This window comes from Anas acuta, chromosome 15 (assembly GCF_963932015.1).
Source record: "Anas acuta chromosome 15, bAnaAcu1.1, whole genome shotgun sequence".
Lineage (NCBI taxonomy): Eukaryota > Metazoa > Chordata > Aves > Anseriformes > Anatidae > Anas > Anas acuta.
Genome location: NC_088993.1, coordinates 7,655,006 through 7,673,115, shown reverse-complemented (window position 1 = coordinate 7,673,115; position 18,110 = coordinate 7,655,006). Strand labels below are relative to the sequence as shown.

General features: G+C 52.4%; 1 protein-coding gene across 5 annotated transcripts in view; it reads right to left on the bottom strand.

Annotated features, from left to right (window-relative positions):
* The window catches only part of RHBDF1 (rhomboid 5 homolog 1), a 34,908-nt gene extending 19,066 nt beyond the window's left edge, over nt 1-15,842 (bottom strand). For 2 of the 5 annotated variants that reach the window (XM_068699054.1, XM_068699055.1), the window contains exons 1-2: nt 15,824-15,842; nt 824-965 (exon numbers count right to left, since the gene is read on the bottom strand). In XM_068699054.1, the coding sequence (XP_068555155.1) occupies nt 824-943 (120 nt within the window). In that variant the 5' untranslated portion in view covers nt 944-965; nt 15,824-15,842. Of the gene's footprint in view, nt 1-823; nt 966-5,103; nt 5,330-15,283; nt 15,580-15,823 lie in introns of those variants that run through there. The other 3 variants (XM_068699057.1, XM_068699058.1, XM_068699056.1) reach the window with 3 other exon arrangements.
* Nucleotides 15,843-18,110: the final 2,268 nt, after the last annotated feature.

Below are 18,110 nucleotides of genomic sequence, written 5' to 3'. Positions count from 1 at the left end.
TTCAATTTCTCTGCTGGCTAAACTGTTCTTGTGTATTACCATCTGAGCCCAGACACCACACTCCACCCATGGATCTGGGCTCTGTGCAAGACCTCTCTGGCTCTGCCTTTTTAGCAGGCAGTCTCTGTTCTGCAGCAAGGTCATGAGCAGCCAGCGCCATCCTACCCTGGTCTCACCCGTATGTAAGAGCTTTTGCCACTCTGAAGCAGATTCTTGGTAATTCTTCCTCTTCCCAGCAGAAATACGTATGTTTTACTCTCCTAATTCGTAGAGTTCCAACTAACCTATCATCCTGTCTCTGCTCCACCACTCTTCAATGATTTCTACTTCTCTTCCTATGTGATTTTCTTATGCTCATGCTGGTAACAGCTTTGTGTTGCCAGTAACTGTTCTTAATCTGCTGTTACTGACGAGAGCCTGCTATTATCTTGGCTATTCATAAATCAGATTTGTTCCCTGCTCATTCCAGCAGAACTCCAGCACTTCCAGGCCCTCATATTTCTCTAGGAGCCCTTCACTTCTCCAGTTCCTTTAAGAAATGTTTGTTTGGCCACCTCAATCCCATATCCACCCCCCCAAGCCAGGACACTTTTCACAATCCCCACATCCGAACAGTCACATCCACTGATCTCAGCACATCAGCAATACACTCTCATCCCCTCCATTCCTATCACCTTCAAGGGGGAGCTTACTACTGGTCATAAATTTACCCAACAACCTGTCATCACACAGCACCGCCTTTCTCTCAGCCAGGACTGCAGCAGGGCTCTGCACACCCCACCACAACCCCACAGACCTTCACTCCTGGCCCCGGCGTCTGTACCTGCACTGGCAGAGGCTCTTCTGGCACCGCCATGGGCACCGGCACCGGGATGTCCAGTTTCAACCATGGTGGCTTCTTCCGCTGCAAGCTGCTTGTGCTGTCATGCCGCACCTCCGACATTGTCCCACGTTTGTCTTCAAGCCTAGGAGAGGGAAAGAAATCACATTTGGGAAGGGGCCAGACACATCCCTGACACAGTGCGTGTGGGGCCAAGCAGACTACCCTCCTGCGGGCTGATTTACAGGCCCCAAGCCCCACAGCACACAACTTGCCAAGCGCACTTGCCAAGCGCCTGGCAAGGGTTCAGAAGTCCCAGCTGCCATCAGCCCTGGTCAGCCAGGGCCAGACACTCAGACCACGTTTCTGAGGCCCACAGGACCTCAAGCCAGGTGCTGGAGATCAGTCACGAATTTTAGACTCACTTCCCATTAAAATTTCCTGGGACTACCGTGGAATCCAGATTCCACAAGAAACAGTCAGGAATTAAATCTTAATTAGCTCTGGATCCATTCCAACCAGCTAAGTAACTGCAGCCCGAAAAGCCACCGACGCCCCCTCCAAAACCAGCCTGTGACTCACACAGGCTCCCTCGCCCACCCAAAGGCAAGCACCACAATTTCCTTACTACCTGCTATTTAGCAATTAGCAAGTGCCCATATGTAACTGTTTCTAATCTCCTTTACATGTAATCGTTTTCCAGAAACACATCACAGCACGGAATGCACTATGCAAGTGCATAGTGCCCATGGCAAGTACAGCATGAACATTACAGAACTGGCATTAATTCTGAACTAAGAGTGGTTTTCATACGTAAAAAATAATGGTATAGTATTTAAGTAAAAACAACTGTGTTACAGAAACACTAAAGTAACCAGAGTGACTCATTGTCATCTTGTCCACTATACTGTATCTCAAATTTCTCTGGCCTTATAGGTTGCATGCAGTGAGACAAGGACTATGTGATTTCTTCAGGCTGTGAGAGTGCCTCCTTTGCTGCACATGCTAAAAAAAAATAAAAAATAGGAAAATTGATGAGGATTCAATCACAGATCTCCACAAGTGCGTGCCCATCAGAGCTATTCTGCAAGCCCCGATTCCTTCGTAGCACATACGCAATCACAAGCTAGCAGTGGGAAGCACATGTCTCGAGCAGGACAACAGATCCAAGAGGATCCCTCCTTGTGTCATCCTAGAGCACAGATCCCACAGGAGACAAAAATCAGAGTGCCAGCCTCTTCCCCTCCCATAAAGAACAGAGGGAACCAGAGTCCAGTTAACTGGACAGTACCGGTCCAGGCACACACGTTACAAAAGGGAGCAGAATGCTCTCTTTGGATTAGAGCTCAGCACTTTTACAGTGTTAAAACAGACCATTTGTTCTGAATGCACCATGAATCCAAGATGCAAGGCAGGAATTCTGAGTGGCCAAGTCCTGGGACAGGACCAGAGAGGCAGCGAGACCTCCATCCTTGGAGACATCCAGCACTCAACCAAACGATGCCCCAAGCAGCCTGAATTAGCCTTGTGCTGTGCAGCAAATGAACCACACAGCCTGCAAAGGTCCCCTCCAAGCTAAATTAGGCTCTGGTTCTCAGAAACAGACATCTTTTCCCAGCATTTTCACCATGCTCCCACAGCTCACCACAAGTGCTCTGAAAAGGGAGCCACACAAACAGTGAGGCTTACCATTGCAGAAGGTACATGGCAGAGGGGGGAGCAGGTCAGCAGAAGGGAGCGGAGGGGGACCTGGATCGGGTTAGGAGAAGAGAATCTTGTCTAAAAGGAGGTGAAGACCAGCTGCTAGCTTGGTCACACAAGCTGGGCTGGCTGCCAGGAGCACCATGCTCAGCTGAGCTGGAACAATGGGAAGCGAGGACTCAGCTGTAGGTGGACGAAGGTTAGGTTTCAGCAAATACCACAGGCCCCCAAAAGTCTGGGAATTCACAATCTAGCCTGTACAGACATACCCGCTGCACATGCACCAGCACCCCATGTGCACAGATGCAGTGTCATGCAATAAAAGGTCCCAATTCCTTCCTGTCCTCCATCCGTAGCTGCAGGGGTGCCTAAACGCACCCGTTCCAACTGCGACCCCATCCCAGGCATGGCACCGGCACACAACAGGCACCTTAAGTCAAATACAGCGAACAATGTTCTGATGGAATTGGTGTTCAGTCCCCCTTCCTAAATTGCCACAGCAGGGACGTGCCAGCATCCTTCACCAGCTCCACTGCAACCCACAAGCACTGGGATCTCCGCATGCCACACACAAAGAAGAGGCCAGAGCATGCACATGTATGTGGTCAAGCCTGTGGCTGTTCAGAGTTCCCAATTGCATGTGCATATTTGGACTGGCCAAGAATTAATCTTACATACACACAAGGTGTCTGCGCACTGTGGTTACATGGCCACAGCACAGGGCAGCCAAATACCTCTGACACAGGCAGGAAAGAGATGGGGGTATGGCCACACAGGGTCTCCAGGAGGTTCAAGGTGAGACTGACCGTGGATCCAGCTGTACACACAGCACTGCTGGATGGCTGGACATCTTTGCAGCACATGTAACACCCATTATTACACTCGGCCTTCACTCAAAGTGCTGCAGTTACTAACCTGGGGCTCAGCACTGCACTAAAAGCACTTCCTGAGTTTCACGCTACCCCCTTGATTATTTTTAAGGGGTTAGTGTTTCAGGATACCACATCCACGTACTCGTTCTGGCCAAGAGGCTTCATCTCCAAGTTGACTGCACTGACACATAATTCATGGTCACATGAATTTGCATGGTCACATATCCTCGAACAATCCCAGTTTCTCAGTACTGTCCTAATCAGTGTTTTCAAGAGGCCACTGGCAGCAGCAGGACAGGAACGTACACAGCACAGCCACGCAATGTCAGGCCAAGCATCTGCCTAAATCCGGTATCTCGTTACCAGCAGAGGATGCCTGGCAATCAGTAGAGGATCACTTGACAGTCATATCTCCCAGGACAGAGTCATTGCATGTGCTATGAATAACTCAGGAACAACTTGTGCCAGAGCTGTCTTTGCATTTAATGGTTCTTTGCATCCATCCCCATATCCATCCAATGATTTTTTCTTCCAGAATTTATCCAACCCCCTTCTGAATCCGTGCAGTCTGTCAGTATTGCTAACTGCCTGTGGCAAGGAGCTAGAAGACGTGCTGTGTGCCGAGCCATCCTCCAGTTTGTCTTTAAACCTGATGCTTCCTGTGTTCGCTCAGTGCCTTACAGTTCCTGGTCTAGACGAGTGAGCAGCTTTTCCCTGTCCCTCTTCTCCATGCCCATCCTGGCTGTACAGATCTCCTCCATGCTCTCCCTAGCATCTTCTCTTCCCCCATACACAGCGGGATCCCTGTCCAGGAGAGAAGCACGGGGGTTGTCTGAAGAGGCCAGGAAGAGGCAGAAGGGTCCCATACCTGCCTGGGGTGCTCCCTGCAGCACCAGCACACACAGTTCTGGTGCCACCATCTGCACTGCTCGGCCAGCTCTGCTCCCTCAGCATCATAGGACCGAGGAACTGGGCAGCACAAACTCTGCCCCAGCACACACGTTGAGCACACGGCATTTGCAAGCCCAGCTGCATGTTACAACTGTGGTGGCAGCATACAGATGATTAATAAAGGCCATTTCAATTAAAAAGCAAACAAACAAAACCCTTCATGGCGCAGATACTCCAGTAAAGTTACCTTCAGAAGCACCTTGACAAAGCAAGGTCACAGCACCAGAATGAAAGCTAAATCCACCGCGCTGTGGCTCAGGCTAAGAAAGAGGGAGAGCACCTTAAATTCTGAACTTGGCACATGATCAAGAAAAGCTGCTTAGCAAATTCCTCTGACCCAAACAGAGAACGGGAAGCCTTGTGTGGAAAGTCTGAGTGTGCTCCTAAAACTGAGGGGCATCTCAAATACATTCTTAGGTCTGCACAATCGTTTCCAAGACAGAGCATCCTTCCATTTCAACACGCAACCGAAGCTACCCCCCTAAAAGCCTGATTTTCTTCTTCTGAAATTTCCACCATTACCAGCATTTCCTTTTGTAATAAAGCTGTTGTTTTCCCCAAAAATTTGCATTCCAAATAAAAAAAAAAAAAAAAAAAAGGGAAAAAAAAATGCTTCATCCAACCCTACCACACAAACAAGCCCTGTGTGCTTTTTCCCCCACCACCACTGTGCTCCTGGACAGCCCAGCGTGTGCACGTTCGTGCAGACACCCCCAGGAGGTAGCAGCCACTGGAGCTATTCCGCCGCCGTCTCCTCACCGTGTTCAGTCCCCGATGATCCTCCAGCTGCTTGCCTCCACTTTTCAAATCGCCGTCACTGCGACAGCTGCATTTGCCGTGCCTGCTGCGCACAGCCCCCGGCAAGGGGTTTGTTCCGGCAACAATCCCGGCCGAGGCATGCTGGTGGGCTTCTGAGTGGAAACACAGCAAAGAGAACAGGATCCTAAATGTGTTCTGCAGCCAGCAGGAGCCAGGGCAGCCAGCAGGCTGCTGTCTGTGTCTCTGTCTGCAGGAGGATTTCTGCTGGCCCGGCTGGCCGGGAGAAGGCAGGAAATCCAAGGAGAAGAGGAGCAGCGGGGTTTCGGCCTCATGACTGCCAACAGCACCATCTAGCATGGATCAGACCCAACGAGTTACAAGTAATATCCCAAATACTGGGCACAAGCCAGACCTTTAACACAAGCCAGACGGAGGGGCTGAGGGCAGGCAGGGACGGGGAAGGCGGACCAGGCCTGTGTCCCTGCGCTCTCAGGGAAAGCTGCCAAGGGTGCAGCAATACTCAGGCTTCTGCCACGACCTCCATCCGCCACATCCCGCCCTAAGGAACCACCTCCAAAACGGAACAAGGACATCAGCACTGCCCTGGCTGCACTCCTGCATGGGAATCTCCCCTGCTTTCCCGGCCCTTGCTTGCTGAGCTCAAGGGAGATGCCACGAGGCTTTGCAGAGCTGCCGACAGCCCGGCAGAAGCAGGGATCAGGGCGAGCCGGGAACCTCTGGGCATGCGCTGGGCAGCAAGCCAGGAAAATACGCTGTCCTGCTCGCCCTGCCCCACAGGGAGCTGGCGGGCAGCAGGACTGCTGTGCCCACACGGCACCCACCCACCGCCTGCTGCCCTCCGCCATGCAGGGCCATGCACCAGCTCCATGTGGGTGCCAGCACAGGCTGGTGCTGCCACAGCAAGTGGCAGGAGGTGACCAGCAGCCTCCCTTCTGCTGGCAAGCAAACCCACCTGCCAGCTGCCCAAAGAGCAGGCTCACTGCAGCGAGCCGCCTCGAGGTGTTTCAGCAGCACAGAGCTGGCCCTACCCAGAAGCGAATGACTTCGCGTTGATCTGACAGCCCCGAGAGGCTCAGACAATGCTGGATAAGCTGTGTGCAACCTGAGACAGGAAGGGTAGGACCTGCCTGTTCGGTGATAGCTCACCCTGATATCAGCTGAGCTGGAACAGCAAACCAGGGTCCTCTGCCTGGGTGAAACATCTCTCCTCCATCCCAGCCTCGCAGGTCAGCGCTGGGGAGCTTTTTTTATGTCCAAGCAAAGCATGGAAAAAATGGTTCTGGGGTATGAGAAGCCTTCATGCAGGCTCTGCCGGAATGGCTGAAGGGCTGCATTCACCTTGGGGAAGTGCATTAAAAGGCATGGGATCTCCCTCCCTCCAGGGAGCGTAATGCCATCCCTACGTACTGGCACCCTCACAACTCTGAAGAACGGCAGCTCTCTGCCTTTGGGGGTCAGAAAAACACTCAAGTTCATCCTGAGATGTTGTGGGGACAACCTAATACAACCCGAGAAACAACTGGAGACCAGGGAGCAGCTGTAGTCACGGGACGAGGAGCAAAGGACAATGCACACAGATGTTAAACCTAGAGAGGCAGGGAGAGGCCAACCCGTCCCACCCCAGCCAGGTCAGGGCGTTATCCAGAGGCAACAGCAAAAGAGCTCTTTTCAACCAGTGCTCGGAGAAGAGCTACAGCAGAAGCTACGTGCTTGAGCAGGTGACTCCAAAACCACCTGCAAGCAGATCACAGAAAAGCAGAACGTGAGGCCTACCGCAGGGTCTCTGAGGCAAGAACCAGCCACGGCAGGGTGAACACAGAAGCTACACGGAAGGTTTTTGACTTCTGTGGCCACCCAAGCAACCAAGCCATCATCGAGGGGCTTCATCGTGAGCCACTTAGTTATTTATTTAATTTGCTCAGAAATACCAGTGGAAACTTCCTGTCTTGGAAGAGGTCAAGCAGACCCCTATGGCAGGAAATAGGAAGCTACATTAGGGAAAACAAATAAATAAACAGAAGTTTTGGACATCACACAAGGCCCTGAGGAAAGAAACTGGCATGTGAGAGGCACAGTGCAAAGCCTCACCTGGCACCCGCTGATCTTGGAGAAGGTTCAGCTCCACTCAGAGACAGAGGGGTTTAAGTGCAGGTAATAAAAATGCCTGACAGTGATGTCTGAACCTATGTGATCCCATCACATGATCAGGAAAGCAGATCAGAGGTCCTTTCGTGCAACTGATTTCCCTAATTTTCAGGGGAAAAAAAAAATGTGGGTCATGATGGAAACCACCTAAAAACAAGTTCCCATGGGAACAGGAGCTTGACCAGCTTTCAAAGCAGCCCTGCATGGGATATGAGGGGCATCCAGGTCTGGTGGACCCATATTGAAGAGAGAAGAAAAACAGAGCTCAAAAAACTTTTCTGATTCCTGTTTGTCCCTGGATCTGCAGCTAAACTCCTCCAAGAACCGGTTTAAAGATGACCCCAACTGCAACCTGCAAACACTCACAGGCAACAGACTCTGATCTTCCAGGTCCTTTTGTTCCAGCAGACGAAAGGCAGAGCAGGAGTCAGCACACAGAAGTTACCGCTTACAATTCGAGCTGCAAAGACGTCACAGCCACTTGAAAGAGATGCAAGGCAGGAGAAGCAGCAGTGCCCCCAGCTGCCACGCTGCCCCCTTCTCGTGCTGGCACAACCATCCCTGCAGCTGTGGGGTGACCTGCACTGGGATCCAACCCGCGTTAGCTCAGCAATGTAAACAGTTTGTTCCAGCCCCAGCTCCTTCCCCAGCCCAAAATCACCACATGGCTCCACAAACACTTGTGCCAGCACGGGGAGAAAGGAAGAGGCAGGAACAACAAGAGCAGCTGGAGCCAGATGACAGAAATGCTTCTCGAGGCAGTACAGTTTCACGCGATTATGAAAACGTGGCCAAAACCTCACATTTGTAGCACTGTGGGCAGCTTACAATTATCACAAGGCCGGTGGTGCGTTCTGCATCTCTTGAAGCTTAAATTATTTCCTGAACACTGCCCTCAGTGCAGGTGTTGAGTGCAGCAGGAATGAAGTACCACTCCTTCATCAGAGGCAGAGTGAATTTTTGCTGGAGCCATTGAATGGGAAACCAACTCCACAGAAGTGCGAAGCCGCAGGGAGCTGACAGCCAAGCCTCACACACGGGTAGGTTCTGCAAAAAGGTTTCCAAGGGGTCGGCTTCCCCTGCTAGCCTAAGGCCTGCAGCCCTAATAAAGGGAGCCCAGCCCCGCAGACTGGGCAGAGGCGCTGCCTTTTCCATCTCCTAGAGCTCCCAGCTGACAGAAGGGTGTTCGCAGCACCACCCAGAGCCCAGACAGGGCCCAGACCAGGAGCAACGAGCATCCAGCTCCAGCTCCTAGAGTAAATCTACAGAGCTATCGACAACCTACCTAGAAACCAGCAAGGGGAACGGCCTGAGCATAAAACATCATCAGCAAAAAGGGGGGAGCAGCAGGAAGCTTTCTGGAGTACTTTGGTGTCTTCATCCTGTTTGTGTTTCCCCGTGCACACACCCTGCAGCACCACGCAGAGTGCCAGCCTGGTGCCCTGTGCGACAGCCACATTTACAGCTGCTGCACCCCAGGGCTCTGGTCGCAGCACACCATTTATAGGCTGCGTCAGGGCACGGACTGATGGTACCTGCTCGTAGCTCCAGCAACAGTGCATCAGACACAGAGGATGAGAAGCCGGCACCAAGCAATGCTTCCATTCCTTAGGGAAGCTGGGAGATTCCTTAGGGAAGCTGGGAGCTGGCTTTTCCCTCGAACCAGCAGCAGCCACCAGCCAGCTGATGCATCTCAGCACGCTCACGCAGGATACTGGCAGCTGGGATACTGCTGCTGGTCCAGTGCCGCAGTGAACGTAGCCAGACTGGATAACAACTATAATCACATTAACAACTCAAATATTAACAAATCCAGTTATAAACAGCAGACTGCCAACAGTGGAAGTATATCCAGAAGATGGCTCATCTGCACAAGCCTAGTTCTTGCACCCTTTTCAAAGGTGCCAGAGCTGAGACAGCAGCACTCTGTGGTCTGGGGTCTCCAGCAGCATCAAGGCAGTCGCCGGGGTCTACATTTTTCCACGCCGCTGGAGCTCCTCGCTAACAAAGAAGCAGGAAAGAGTGATCACAGCAACTATTTTAGTACACATTCAACCCACTGCAAAAATTCAGCAGGACTCCAGAAGGGATTGTACTGGTTTTCGTTACCAGTAAAATGGGCACACTGTAAATACTGCCTGATCCACGAGTACCACGGACACGGCCGTCACCTCAAGTATGCAGTAAGGTAAGATTCAAAAAAGGTTTTGATAGCACAGGCACGATCCCACATTAGAACACAGAAGAAAACAACAAAATCCTAACACTGTATTTTAACAAAGGTTTTGTTCTTTGTTGAAATTCTGCATTTGTAACTGTTTTTTCCTATCAGCTCGCATATTTGTCACACGTACTGCAATTCAGGACACAGGAAGCTAAGAAAAAGGCACCAGTTTGACTCTCAAGGCAGCAGAGAATGCTGGCTCCGGTTACTTCTGGAATAGCTGCTGCCCATGCATTCACCTTAGTATTAAAAGCAGCTAAGTATCACTATTTGTTGTGCTAAAGAAGAATGCCTCACTGGCAAATGAGATCAAAACTGCCACAGATGACAACATTTCCTATGGAAAGTTACATAAAAGCACACTGAATAGCAATCTAAAAAAAAAAATCTTAAAGGAAATAACAAACACTAAAGCCACCAGAAGACATTCTATATTCAGAAGGGATGGAAGCAGCAGCATCTGAGCCATGCAGGCCAGCTTTCTTTGCACGCCCCTTTGAAATTCACAGCATCTTCACACAGCTTCACACACCTGCTTTCTCCAAGGTGACCGTGGTCCTGTTCCCCCAAATACAAGTCAGAGTAACCCTGCATGCACCAGCAATGCCAAAAGCAGTGAAGCCCAATGGAGATAATTCAAAATATATACATATATATATAAACACACACACGTTTGAACAGCTAAGGATGCAGAACAGAGCTGGTTCAGCCAGACCTGCTCTTGTTAAGCATTAGCTGACTTAGCCAGGGACAGACCTGTGGATAGCCTTTGACACAGGCGAGCTAGCCTGCCCCTCCGCCGCTCCAGCTTCTGCTCTGGCTGGTGCTCGACAGCTGGCCACCACCTCCTCTTGCCTTGCCTCATGGGGAAGCAGTTGCAGGCAGAGCTCGCCCTGCTCCGCAGGTGTGAGCTCACGTACACAGTCATGTGTGCCCAATGCGCGAAGTCATTTATAATACAAATAATCAAAACTCTAACTTTGTTTTAGGGGGGAAAAAAAGTGAAATGTATTTTTTAAATCCAATTTATGAACTAAGCAAATGGCATGTTCTCTCTCACTGCTCCCTCTGAATTTACAGTCCCACAGCAGACGGAGAAAGGGCAGGCACGCTCACACCTTTTGGCAACGCAAATCCTAGACAGCTGGCTCCTGTGGTTGACTTTAAAGTAGTGATCTCTGAATTCAAGCGACAGAGAAATGTACCTGCCATCTGCCGATTGCTACAGGGCAGTAACACCTGAACCATGGAAGCTGTATTCATGCACCCCAGACATCTGAGTCCTCCAGATCTTACAAACCAACCTGTTACAACTTTCATGAAGTCAAAGCCCAGCAAAGCGCCAGACCTGCAGAACTGTAAAAGCAGCATCCTGCACAGCTTCAGGATGATCTCATACAGATTGTTCCTTTTAAAAGAAAAGCCTTCAAAGCAGGGATTGCTACTGACCAGCAGAGCAAGCGGCTGTCCCTCTCTCAGCAGAGTGGAAACAGGAAGGGGAGGAGGCAGCAAAGGTATATTATCCAGAAAAGGCAAGATCAGACATGTCTTCGTATCTCTTCTCCCCTGGGAAGCCTTTTGCAACACACTTCTTAGATCATTGAGAAGAAATTAAATTTCCGGTAACAATCACTGTGTTTTAGAGATGCTCTGATTACTCAAGCTCAGTCTGCTCGTTGCTGAAGGCTCCAGTCCCTTTGGGAACGTACCCGCTGCTTGGGTTTGTATTGCAATAGTTCTAACGATTTGACAGCGTGCACTAGACACTCTCCATTGTGCTCCAAACAAATGGCGCACCCACATCATTGAAAAGCAAGCCCAAAGGAAATTTCAGCATGCACAAGCCTCACGTCAAGCTGGCGTTTACTGTCTCTGCAGCAGAGCATACAACCAATGAACTTGCCCTATGCAGCTTGGAGACTCAACAGTTAAGGTTAACATGAAACAAACTCTCCGCCTTCATCAGGCAGCAAAGAGCCACTGTTTGTTATTCAGAAGGATTTGACCAGAGTTTGGATGATGTGCTTGAAAACTCGGCTACTGATTTGCTCCTTGTGGCATCATCCCAACACTCATTAAAAAAAAAAAAAAGAAAAAACCCACTTCCTCATTCCTACAGCAGCACTGACTGAAACAGCAAGTATCAGAGACTGTGATCTCAAGTGGGCTTCAGCTAGTCCTGGAGAATTGTTAAAGGAGCAGGACCAAAACCAGAGCAGGCGGTTGGAAACCCCTGAAGCTCAGCTACCATGGACACAACCATGCACGGCCTTGGCACGAACACGACTACCACTGCTCCACATCAATGCCACAATCCAGCCTCTCTCTCTGAGAGCTGCCCCAGACCTACCAATGGCACCGTGCAGCCTGCCTGGAAGGAGAGGTTTGGCAGTCAAGCCTTGCCCTCCCCTTGTGTGCTCACACGAGGATCATCCCTTCCTAAATATTTGTTTGCATGGTGGGTGCTGACCTCAGAGGGGAGTTACCGGACACGAACAGAGCGAGACGGTCACGATCTCCATTCAGTTCAACTGGTTCATCTGCTAGCTCTGAACAAGGCAACAAACAAACAATCAAATAAAAAAAATATAAATAGCCACAGCTGGGGAGATGATAACCCACCTGACAGTGGACATTTTCTCCTCCTGTGAAAAAAGCAATCATCTTCATTTTACCTTCCAGGAGAATGGGGACATTTTACCTATCACCCAGACACAAAGGTTCCCACTACACTCAGGTTACAGCCCCACAGTGCAGTCTGTAGCTAGAGAGGCTGTCAGGCTCTCAGCAGAGGATGCAACACAGCTCTGTGTGCTGGCAGGCACTGCGTACATTCCATGGGTTTCCTAAACCTACAACAAGTACATATCCAGTAGCAGGGAGGCAACCTTACAATAACAGTGCCAGATCTGCACAGTTCCTGTCTGCTTCATTCCAGCTAGTGATGACGGAGTTAGACATAGGGCCCAGCATCTCTTCAGCTGAAACGAAAGGAAAGTAATCCACATCTGAGCTCAGAAAAAAACAAAAACAAAAACAAAAACACGAAGGAACCCATCCTCAGGTTTTAAGTATTTACTGGAATGGGTCATCCATTGGTGACAGGCAGGTGGCTGCAGGAACAGGAATTAACAGAAGCGTTGCATTGGGTCACATTTAATGCTGGAAGCTCTGAGAAGGGTGCATGGTGTCCATGGGATGCCAAAGCCTCCAGAGATAACTAAGGAAGAAAGGCAGAAGCCACAAGGGAAGGATATTATCAGAGACTGCTCTGCCAGATAACAGCTCTTGAGATGCAGATAGAGAAATGTCAGATGTTCAGCTCACGGCCAATCCCACTCGGCAGGCAACATCCCCAGCTGCACAGTGGGTGTTCTGCCAACCTCCTCCCTGGATGCACTGAATGGAAAACAACTCGGGACTCGTGTTCACGTTGCCCATCTCAGACCTTCAGCACTAACCAGGCTGTGCGTTCACACTGCAGAAAGATCTGATACACTGAATGGAATCAAACCTTTACTAATTATATCTGAGCATGTAGGCCCTGTGCCCAAAATAAACTGTCCTGTCATGCTACACTCAGCAGACCCTGCCTCTTTCAAGGCAACATGCTGGGACTTGCTGGCTACTCTCCGGGGCTGGATTCCAGAGGAACAAGACCAATGATCCCAAAAGGAATTCCTACTCCTGCCGTGCAGCCCCACTCTGCTGCAGGACTGCTGAAGACCCCCATTAAACCAAACCCGCCGTCCCCAAATCCTGAGGCAAGGCACCAGCCCCTCTTGCCATGGCCAGGTGCCGAGGCCAGGAGCTCTCGGTGAGGGCCAGGCTGGGGCCTACCCTGCACAGAGCCAGAGCAAGACGTTCCTCAGCCCTGGGCCAGCCCACGGCTTTCCCCAGAACCTGAAAAGCCAGTCTGTAGGCAGGTCTCTTGCAAATGTATTGCTTAAAAAAAAAAAAAAAAAAGGCCTGTCATGGGAAGTCCCAGAGCAGAACTAGTTTTGTGGGAGTTGCTTTTACACCACACGGCTTGAACCTCCTTTCATGGGAACCCGCTGAAGCGGGCACAGCGCTGCTGACACACGACCACACAGGAGAGCTGCTGCCGCCCCGGGGACTCAGGACCAAGGAGCACAGAGCTGGTGGCCAAGCTTGCTGCTCCATTCCAAGCCCAAAATCCCCCTCGGGAGGACGGCCGGGCCCCAGCTCAAGGACAGCGGAGACCTAGGTTAACAGCGGAAGCACTGTGGTAGCCATGAGGATCTACAGATGGAGCAGCAGGAGGGAGAGGCGATGGCTGTCACTAGGCTGACAGGCTGGAGAGGGGAAAGAAAAAAAAAAAAGAGCAGACAGGGTTTCAAGCATACAAGGCCATTCTGAAAGTCCTTTTAACAATTAAAACATTAAAATGTGAAGGAGGCACCTAAGAGCCCATTTGGTTCTTCCAACTATCTCAATGGATCTAGCACTATTTATCACCTCTTGCAAACACAGCATGGCTGAGATAGAAGAGCTGGAAAGCAACCTAATTCCACACACTGGAGTGCAGACCCAGGTCTCCCAAGGCTCTGCTCCCCAGCTTGTCCCAACTGGGCCCTTTTAACCCCCTTTATGGCACAAGGGGAGCTACTTGTCTTTGTATCAGCATCACTGCCATTAAACCATCGTGCGCCTTCTTCATCCCATGCTTCATCCAGAAGCGCCTTCAGCTCCCTTCCTTCAGTGTTTGCTGCCTTGTCCCTTCCCGTTAAGTATAGCCTTTTTCCTTCACTGCAAAACGCACAGCTTTCTTCCCAAAGGAAACCAGCAGCCATAGGGACAAAAACAGGAAGAAAAGAAACAGCTTCCTGCTTGTTCCCAGACCCAGGCATCCCTGACCAACGCCGCACGCTGCACCACGAGGCCAACCTGCAAGAGAACCGCAGCCACAACCAAGTGCTGCACAAGGACAACTCCACGGCCAGGCAGAAGTCATCTGTGCCGCCACTCACTCACCTCTCACATCGTGTGAAAGAAAAGCACAAGTCAAAATACACACAAGGACCCCTCCAACAGCAGCAGCTACGTGTGTGTGTGTGTGCTATGAGGAGGGAAAGGACCGGTCACTTTCTTAGCAGCCCAACAGGATGCAGCACTGAGGGTGCAATCCTGCAGAAGTTTTCACAGAATTATGGAATATCCGAGTTTGAGCCAGAATCGCCTTGGGCTGCTGCAGTTCCCCCACTTCAGGCCAGCAGTGCACAGTGTGAAAAGTCAGCTCAAGGGCTGGATCCAGAGGAAAGCTCACCTTTACCTGTAAGGATTATGATTCCCTACAAGGTGGCTGCCAAACCGCCAGCATAAGCGGACAACCGGGTGGCAACGTGTGGCGAGGGGCAGCTGGAAGGGCCTGGGGCTCCAGCGTGGCCCCGAGTTCAGCTTCAAGCCGGCCACGAACCCGCCCCCATCCCTCCAGCCCCCAGCTCCGGGGTCAGCGGGGGTCCCAACGCCACCCCTCGGAGGCAGGACCCGCTCCCGGCTTCCCCGCTGCGGGACACCGGCTGTGCCCCACGCCGCACCCGGGGGCTAGGACCTGTCACCCACCTGCGGCCCCGGGACACCCACCCACCCCTCGCAGCCCGGGGCCGCCAGCAGGGGGCTGCCGAGCCGCGGCGGGGCCGCGTTGCGGGACGGAGCCCGCACCTCACGTGCGCGCCGGGGCAGCGGCGTCCCCCCCAAAAAAAAACAAAAACCAAAACCCTTCGCTCTGCTCTGCTCTGCTCTGCTCTGCCCACCCGCACCCGCACTCACCGGGCAGGCGGCGACGAGCGCAGCGGCGGGGCGCTCAGCACCGAGCCGCCGGACTCCGGGCTTCAGGGACCGCCGCCGCCGCCACCGAGCTCGGCCCGGGCAGGGCTCGGAGACTCCTCCCCCGTGCCAGGGGCCGGCCGGCCGGGCACGCCATTCACAGCCGCGCCATGCAAATGGCCGCTGGGCTCCGCGCCGGCTCCGGCGGCGACCGCCCCGCCGGGGAGCTGCGAGCGCCCGGGGCCGCGGGGCTCATCCCGCAGCGCCGCCGCCGCCGCCGCCTGAGTCACGGCCCAGGAATGCGCCGCGCCGGGCGGAAGCGGCCGGCCCCGGGCCCCCGCCCCAGGCCGCCCCCTTCGCCGGTGGAGGCCTCCCCCTTCGCCCGCCGTGCCCTGCTCTGCCCCGGGTTGCCTGGGGAGTGGTGGTCCCGTCAGCGCCGAGCCGCTGGGTCGCGCCCCCCGGGGTGCCTGGGGAGCCTCGAAGCTGGGAGTCGTGTGCCCCAAACCCCCCCAGTATTCCCGTGTTTCCCATCCAGTTCCTCACAGCTTCTCCTCCAGGCACGTGGGGAGGGCATCAGCCCTTCCCTCCGCTGCTGCTTTCCTCCCGGCCTCAATGTTTCCCCCGTCTGGATGGCGTACGGCCATCCCCGTGGCTCATCACTCCTCGCCTTTGTCCTGGGAGCGCTGCCCAAACTTTCTCCCTCTGGCCCTGCGGTCAGCCTGTACTGATGTCCTGCTCGTGCTCAGGTTCGCTACAGCCCCAGCGGACACTCCAGTAGGGCCCGCATCGTGCACATCCACCTTCAGCTGCACCCAAACCTGCAGCTGCGTACTTCTTCAATGTTAGCAATAACCAGGGGAGGGGGGCGTGCTCCTTGCCATCTTGCTGCGCCTTCCAGGCCAACCTGCGTGTGATGGGGTTGGAGAGGAGTGGGGTGGCTGAGGGTGCTGCGTGCATCCCAGCTGGTGAGCACATCCAGGTCAGTCCCAGCTTGTCCTCGGCAAGGTGGAGACCAAATGGCATGCATAACCCTGCTCCGTCCACAAAGCTCCATGCAGCTTAACAGACACAAATTATTTTCAGATGTTCTACCGCATAAACAAGGAAAAGAAGAGTCCAGTAACATGAGAGAGAAGGGATGAACTTGCAGGCCCTTCAGCACCTCCCAGAAGGAATGCACTGGAGCCAGCGTGATTCTGACCCACCCCTGCTCGTTCTCAGCCTCCTTCCAACAGTTATGTGCGTTTTGCAAGAAAAATAAAGTTCTTACACTGAAATGTGATTTATTGCTCCCACAGACAGCGCTCCTCACTTCATCCCACATGCTCAGAGAATCCCTCAAGGCCTTCAGGGTGGGATTCCCTTAGGCAACTGCAGGCATCTGTACTTATTTGGGTAGACTCTACCCTCTTGGTCAAGAATACGCTCTCCTTGCTCCCACTGCCAACCAGGGTGTTCTTCTTTCAGTGCACTGAGTCGTATCAGCCTAAAATACATTGAAAAAGGTCACTTAATGCCAGCTTCTGACAGCAACGTCCAGCCTGTGATCGTGACATGAGATGTCCATAGGATGTGCAGGCACTGGCACAGGCTCCCCAGGGCAGCGGTCACGGCACCGAGCCTGCTGGAGTTTGAGAAGCGTTTTGGACAACGCTCTCAGACACATGGTTTGTTTTTTGGGTGGTCCTGTGTGGATCCTAGGGTTGGACTCGATCCTTGTGGGTCCTTGTGGGATATTCCATGATTCTATGATAGGAGCCCTGCTGGAGGGGGAGTGGCGGGGGTAGTAGATATGGGTCAGAAGGCCAGCAATGTGGCTCATGACCTCTTTTTTTTGCAAGCTCTCAAAGATTTCATCCCACAGAAATGTAGAAAGTGATTCGGTCAGGTGCCAGCTGCCAAACAACCTCCGTCTCCGTCTGCAGCATTGCCAAATGGGAATCCCCAGGTAGCTCACTGGCCACGGTGCGGGGCAGAGTCTCCACCAAGATGCTCTTGAGCCCAAGCTGGTGTACTGCTGCCTTTTGGAAATGATGGGACTTACATAGACTGTGAAAGGGGGGAGTAGAGCCAAGCACCAGCCACCAGTCCTGGTCCCGAGCCAGTCATCCTGAAGGTCTGGAGAGCACATTGGTCTAAGAGAGAGAAGTCCTTGAGAGACACCAGGCAGAGGACTCAGATGGGGAAGGAGGTATTTTCATCTCTGCTCACTGAATGTTGCTCCCCAGGAAGGCCTTAGGAAATTCCCCTCCAAACCTGGGATCTGTTCTCAGCAGGGGTTGGCCCCGAGCTGCAGTCCTGTTCTCCATCCCTCTCCAGCTGGTGACCAGCCAGCCACTGCTAGGGTGGGTTCCTCTTTGTTTAGACTGGGATACCAGGTGTTTGCCTCCAGTGCTGTCTCACACGGGTGTCATCACTCAGGGTCAATGTGAGCCTAATGCTGGTCATAGCCACCTCGACCAGAAGAGCTTCCCAGATGCAAACACACTTCTCAGAGGACAAAAACCTCCATCTGGGTCTTTGGTTTCATTGTTTGGAAGAAAATGAGTTCTGAAAATAAAGAGGAGCCTCTGATCTTTTTTTCTGAAAAAGGAAATACTCAGCCCAGGTCTCACCTAGCAAAGGGGGAAAACTGAAGAATATTTGCCTCACTCAGTGTCCAAAGGGGAGGAATGTTATGGGCGGGAATTGCAGGGAGCACTTCTGTTCAAAATATGGCCTCTGAGAAGCAGCTGAAGGCCAGTTATCTTCTGGTGCTTGTTACGTTTAACAGGAACACGCGATTACATCAAATTGCCTCATTCTTCTCTGCTGGAAGCTGGAGTTTCCT